Below are 6,648 nucleotides of genomic sequence, written 5' to 3'. Positions count from 1 at the left end.
CTCCTGCTGCAGCGTGTTTATTGGGGAATGCCACTCCGGGAAATGCCGCACTAGCTGAGCCCCAGTTTGCGAAGTCCTGTCTGTTTGGAGGACGGTTTTACAACCTAGGGGCTGTTTCCCTCTGGGCTTCTGGGGTCCCGGACCTTTGGAGCACCTACTTTTCATGCCTTTTAGGGACATGAAATCCTTTTAGAATAAGTCACTAAGCCTTACCACACACTCTTATGTGTGTTTATAATACAGGCACAGCCTGCGTCTGGAGGACGGGCAGGATATGGCAGATGGTGGCTTCCTCTGGGGAGGGGGACGGGGAGACAGACTGTCAGCCTTCACTTGATATTTTCTTATACTTGGATATAAGAGCAGTTTTTACTTTAAAATTTTAAAAAAACTCTAAAAAATAATAACAATTACAAAAAGGAACCTCAGGCTAGAGCCCAGTGTATGTATCAGACGGAACCAGGGCTGGTCTGGTGGAGGCTCTGGTGGAGCTGCTCACCTGCCCCGCCTCCCTTAGGGCTCTGGGACCACTTGGAAAGTCACTCTTCTATGCCCGGCCCTCACTGACAGTTGGGGGAAATAAATCCCAGGGAAGAGGGGGTGACTTGTTCAAAGCCACCTGACACGCGGGTACCAGAGCTCGAATAAGAAGCCAAGCCCCCGACAGTCCTGGCATTTCCACCCTGGGCCCTCGCTGCTCCTGGCCGGTCCCCTGTTTGCCAGCCAGCCTTACCCCCAGGACCTGACGCTTGCTGCCCCTGCAGGTTGGACAGAGACTTAAACTGGCTGTAAGTGGCCTGTAAGACGGGAATAAAGACACAGACCTACTAGAGCATGGACTTGAGAATATGGGGAGGGGGAAGGGTAAGCTGTGACAAAGTGAGAGAGTGGCATGGACATATATACACTACCAAACGTAAAATAGCTAGCAGTGGGAAGCAGCCGCATAGCACAGGGAGATCAGCTCGGTGCTTTGTGACCACCTAGAGGGGTGGGTTAGGGAGGGTGGGAGGGAGATGCAAGAGGGAAGAAATGTGGGATACATATGTATATGTATAGCTGATTCACTTTGTTATAAGGCAGAAACTAACACACCATTGTAAAGCAATTATACTCCAATAAAGATGTTAAAAGATAGATAAATAAATAAATAAAGTGGCCTAATTTGTCTTTGGCATCCCTGGTGCCTGAGCATCTTGTGGTCCCCAGCCTGGTCCCTCTTCCTCCCTACTGTCAGCCCTCACCTACTGCCTTCTCCCTCTGCCGTCCAGAGTTTCCGCTGTGGCCCCCCATCCCTCCCCTTCCCTGGCTCCCTGGCTCAGCCCTAAACACTGGGGGGGGGGGGGGGGGGCGGGTCAGGCCGCCCTCCTGGCATGCTGGAGAGACAGAGGCCCATTGAGGTACTGCAGCAGGCACACAGCGCCCCCTTGTCCCCCAACAATCTGCCTTTGTCCTCAGTTCTGGCTGCTACTGCTTGGTTCTGGGGGGTGTTGCCTGGGCTGGGCTCCAGCTCCCACCCTCCCTAAAAGGAAAAGGGAGAAAGGATGGTGAGGAAGAGGGTTAAGGTTAGGGAAGAGGGCCACAAACTTCCTCAGGCTTGGGTCCTTGGGGGCTCCTAGGCCGGCCCATTTCTCAGCTCACCTCCCAGCTCATCCTGGTTTCTCCGCGGACCTCCTCCTCCCCCGGCTTCTCCCCTCTGCGGGAGGCGGGGTTGGGCTCCAAGTAAGGGGAGGGTTGACCACGCCCCCCTTGCCCCCGCCTCCCCTCCCGTGTGCTGCCTGGGGGGCAGTGCACGCACCAGCCGAGCACTCTGGGCAGCTGGGTGCAGGCCCTTCTGGGCAGCCGCCTTCCCCGGGGTCCCACAGCAGCCCTGCCCGCTTCACGTTCAGGTTTCTCGCAGTGCCTTCCTGCTCCTCTCTCTGCTTCCCCATCCTGTCAGTTTTCCATTTTCCTTCCTGGCTGGTGGCAGTGGGGGCTGTGCCCGGTGGGCCCCGTGGAGATGCTCAGTGCTTGGAATCGCCGGGACCGACCCCCTGAAGAGGGGGCAGCTGCGGGGCTCCAGGGCTTCACCGTGGACAAGACGTTCCTCTCGTCCCTCAAAGGCATCCTGCTGGAAACTGAGCTGGTAACAGCTGCCTCCCTGACCTGCAGCCTCCATCTCCCAGCCCGGGGCCCCCCACCAGGGCTCAGCCCTCAGCAGCCTCCCTCCCCAGGCTCTCAGGACACCCCTCCGGCCCCAGCTGCCCCACCCCCCCACCCAGCCCCTCATCTCCCATATGGAGGCAGTCACAGCAGGTTTCAGTTGCTGCAGGAAGGATTGAAGTTAAACAGAGGACAGCTCTCTGGGACATTGAGGGGGTGTGAGGCACAGGGATGGGACAGCGGTAACACCAGCTGGTCTTTCCCCGGGCTTTAAGATGGCCACATCTTGGCAGATCCGAGAAGTTCAACTACCAAAAAGGGCAGACTTCCTGCAGCCCCGCTTTATCTGCTGCCTGCTCCCCATGAATATCTGTCCTCAGGAAAGGAGCTTCCCTTAGTCACTTAGCAAGACCTACTAGTAAACTTAAGTCTTCTGCATATACGCCATCCTACATCGCCAGAGCTGAGGGGACCCCAGAGTCCACCCTGGAGCATCTGCCTTCTAAACCTTGCCTCTTGGCATGGAACCAGAGGCTCTGGTCCTTGTCAGAAGAGTTTTAGGCATCCAGGAGTGGGAGAAGCATTATGGGGCATGGGGTGCCTCCTGGGGGCACAGGCTGGTGTGGGTGCCACTCCAGGGGCTGGCGTTCCCATTGTACTTGGGGCTAAAGGGGGACACACAATCTTGTGGATTTCACAGAATGGCGGCCCCTGGAGCCGTGCAGCTTGGCCAAACTGCTGGGGCTGCTGGGATCCCGAGGCAGGGGGAGCATGGGTGGGCAGAGGTGGGGGGCCAGAGTCGGGCCTCAATAGGCAAAGGCCCTGGATGTGGCTCCAGGGATGGCGAGATCTCCAAGGACAGGTGGTGGGGCCGGCTGGGGGAGCTCCGGGGAGGGAGAGGGCAAAGGCCTGGCTGTGCCTGTGTCCCCTTCCTGGCAAGCTTCCCACCCTCGGTCCCGCAGGCCCTGACCTTCATCATCTTCATCTGTTTCACGGCCTCCATCTCCGCCTACATGGCTGCTGCGCTACTGGAGTTCTTCATCACGCTAGCCTTCCTCTTCCTCTACGCCACCCAGTACTACCAGCGCTTCGATCGGCTGAACTGGCCCTGTCTGGTGAGGGACCCTGCCTCCCCCACCCCGTTTTGGTCCCTTTCTTCTCTGCACGTTGAATTTTCCTTTCCTCTCCCAGCCTCTCTCCTTTTCCTGGTTTAACAAGGAGTCCGGCTCCCATACCCAACACTCAAACACTCCTTTGACCCACATCCCTCAGATCTGCTCCCTTGTCCAGGTCCCGCCCCAGCCCAGGCCCCTGGCTTCTGGTCCTGGTCCTGGTTGCTCTGCATTTATCTTCATCCCTCCCCTGGGGAGCTGTGTGAACACTCTCTCTCTCTCTTTGTCTCTCAAGCACTTTATGTTGTGTCCAAGGGTGTCTCCATGTAGGGATTCACAGTGCCTGAGGGTCAAGCTGCTGACTAGCCTGGAAAACCTCGGGGCGATGCCCCCTGCCCTCTGCTTCCCTTTGACCCTGTCCCCCCAACCCCCAGGACTTCCTCCGCTGTGTCAGCGCCAGCATCATCTTCCTGGTGGTCTCCTTTGCAGCTGTGACCTCCCGGGATGGAGCTGCCATTGCTGCTTTTGTGAGTCCAGCCCCACAGAGCTCTCTGGCTCCCCAAGGACCTTTGGCTGGTGGTTGCACACTTTGTGTGCCTCTCTCCACCCCAAGCTCAACCCAGTGCCCAGGGCCTGCCTCACACCTTGCCCCATATCACCCACCTCCCTCTCCCCAGTATCAACGGCCCGATGACCTTTGTTGTGCCATCCCTGCTCCTACGCCCACAGGTTTTTGGCATCATCCTGGTTTCTGTCTTTGCCTACGATGCCTTCAAGATCTACCGGACTGAGTTGGCGTCCAGGGCCACCCAGGGTGAGTGCCTGTGCTCTGGGGAGAGGAGATGTCCCCTCCACCCCCTGCCCCAGCTACCCCACCCTGCCATGCCCTACCCCACCTGGCTCCATCTTCACAGGGGACCAGTAGTGATACTGGGGCTACCTGGCTCCTGAGCCCAGCCAGAAAAGGGGAACAGCAGAGCCCAGACACGTCTCCTTTGGATTCACTAGCTCCCCAGCCTACTGTCCACCACCCCAGCCTACAGCGATGGAGCCAGGCCTGAGAAGTCACCGGGGATTTGTCTGTGGGGCCTGGTGTTCTAAGATCTGACTTCTGATGACGCTCGGCCAGGGAGGGGGTGTTATGGACGAAAGGGAGGGTATAGGAGGAAGCTGGTCATTCCCAAATTAAAAGACTTGAATCCTACTGGTGAATCTTTTTCTTCCCCCCAAATTAGGCAGACTAGGAATGCCAAAGAGTATTCATGGGAATGTTGCCTGGAGCAGGTCATGGTCCCTTCTCTGGGACCAGGTGTGAACAATGAGGAAGGGGGGGGCTTAGACCTCCTTCAACATAAAGCTTCCATGCCACACCTCTTGTGTGCAAGGCCACCTTGCGGTGTGCCTGGTGGCCGGGCACCCAGGCTTCTGTGTCTCAGAAGGCGCAAGCCTTCCGTCTGTGAATGAGCGCCCACTTGCCAAGCTTTTCACACACCGGTCTTAGTGGGTTTGAGGTGAGGTGCTTGCCTGGGGCGTGTGTAGAGCTCCCCCTAGTGGTGAGGGGAGGACTTGGCCCGCAAGCTGCCAGGGAGAGGTCAGCGTCAGATGAGGGCAGAGATTCCCACATTGCTGGAGCTGCATGAGCCCCCAGATAACAGCTGGTTCAATGCCCTCAATTCACATACGAGAGGACACGCCTAATTAGGGGAAGTGACCTCTTTGTCTGTGACAGAGTTAGGGCTGGAGCCCAGCTCTCCTAACACCTGAACAGGTGTTCTGGATATGGTACTGAGCCCCTGTAACTCATAAAAAATGGCCCAGCCTCATTTCCAGCTCCCTCCACCAGCAGGTCCACCTTCCCAGCTTGCCAGTGCCTCAGCAGGACATTTCCTGAGCATCCCATGTGCAGACCCGGTGCTGGGTCCCAGGGATTCAGAGATGCCCAGCAGGCCCATCCTTGAACGCTCACAGATGGGGAAGAAGACCAGCTAGCGAAGGGCAGTCATGGCTCAGGGGAACTTTGGAGTCAGCCCTGCCTGGCCCGTGACAGCTCAATGTGGCCGGGACATCCTTGCCCAGCCCCGCAGAGCCCAGCGTGGCCTAGCTCGTCCAAGCTGACTTGCTAGCCCCGCTCCAGTGCTTCTGTGTCCCTGCCCTGAAATGCCTTCCTTCTTCTAGGGTGCTCCTTCCAGATGCAGGCCCCAGCACCCAAGCCCTGCCTGAACCTGAACTCTGGTAGAGTTGCTCTGCTCCCCTCGGTGCTAACCACCAGCCACTCTGGGTCTGGCTTTTCCTGTCTCTGGGTTCCTGTTCTCCTGACCTCATGTCCTGGCTCCTCACCGGAACTGGTAGCCTCTCCAGGGCTAGAACCGACTGGCTTTTGTGTTTCTCTGGTCTCTGCTCACAGTTCTCAGGACTTTACCGACAGGCCATTCTCAACACTGGTGACCAACCTTGGGCAGGGGCGGTCAAGGCCTCAGAAGAGGGAGAGGGAGGGCTTAGCCAGGGGAGTCCAGGAGATGGTGGGGGGCAATGAAGGGATAAGAAGGTGGTCAGGAGGACCTGGCCATAGTAAATTCCAGCAGGGGGCAGGGATTTGCTAGGAGCAGAGTGGGGTAAGGACCCGCCTTGTCCCCTGAGCAGCCGTGTGACACGGGCCAGCCTGTCCCTGGAGGGAGCTCAAAGGGAGGGAGCAGAAGTGTGCTCTGTGGTGTGCACCTGCGCGTGCCCTGCTCGTCTGTGTCTGTGTGAGAGGTCAAGATGAGACAAGCGGGACCTAGGTTTGGTCCACACTTTGGTTCAGTTTGGTGTCAGCTGGCTGCAGAGTCTCAGGATGCCCTCACGATGGGGTGTGGCCCACAGACCCGGGCCCCAGCTGACTGTACCGGGGGGTTAAGGGGAGCGGGACTCCCTGTGGGTTACTTCCAAGGGGCTGACCAGAAAGGGACCTGCATCACCCTCTTTATCCACATCTCCATCCCCAGCCAGCTCTGAGCCTCTCCTGGCATCGGTGGGGAATTCATTTTGGAGGAAACAGGTGTCCCAGGACAACTTTAACTCCTGTGGCGTCAGGGGTGGTGTAGGTGGAGGGTGGCTTCAGCTTCCGCAGTGCAATTCTGTCTCCTAGTGTCTGGAATTGGCTCACCCTCTGGTGCCTTTGTTTTCTCCCTCTCGTCCCTTGTCTGGTTGGCTGAGCAGTAGGGGGACTCACGGCTCTGCCACCTCAGGGAAGCCGCCTCACCTCCACGGGCCTCGGTTCCTCTTCGGTAGATGTGGGGTGTCTTGGCTCCCCCAGCTCTGACACAGGGGCAGGGTCCCCCCTCCCCCAGGAGTCCAGGACGGCTCCTGGATGGTCGGCGGGGAAGGATAGGGGCTCAGGCAGAGTCTGGCACTCATG

General features: G+C 58.1%; 1 protein-coding gene across 1 annotated transcript; it reads left to right on the top strand.

Annotated features, from left to right (window-relative positions):
• Window positions 1-1,999: 1,999 nt before the first annotated feature.
• On the top strand, window positions 2,000-6,621 carry CMTM5 (CKLF like MARVEL transmembrane domain containing 5; the record flags this gene model as incomplete). Its single annotated transcript, XM_082850160.1, has 6 exons — window positions 2,000-2,125; window positions 3,105-3,257; window positions 3,689-3,781; window positions 3,984-4,068; window positions 5,430-5,486; window positions 6,581-6,621. The coding sequence occupies 6 exons, from the start codon at window positions 2,000-2,002 to the stop codon at window positions 6,619-6,621; spliced, it is 555 nt and encodes a 184-aa protein (XP_082706286.1).
• Window positions 6,622-6,648: the final 27 nt, after the last annotated feature.

Source organism: Leucopleurus acutus, assembly GCF_964270905.1.
Source record: "Leucopleurus acutus genome assembly, chromosome: 1".
In the NCBI taxonomy this organism is placed as follows: domain Eukaryota; kingdom Metazoa; phylum Chordata; class Mammalia; order Artiodactyla; family Delphinidae; genus Leucopleurus; species Leucopleurus acutus.
Note: the sequence above shows the minus strand (reverse complement) of the source record. Positions and strands in the feature narration are given on the sequence as shown.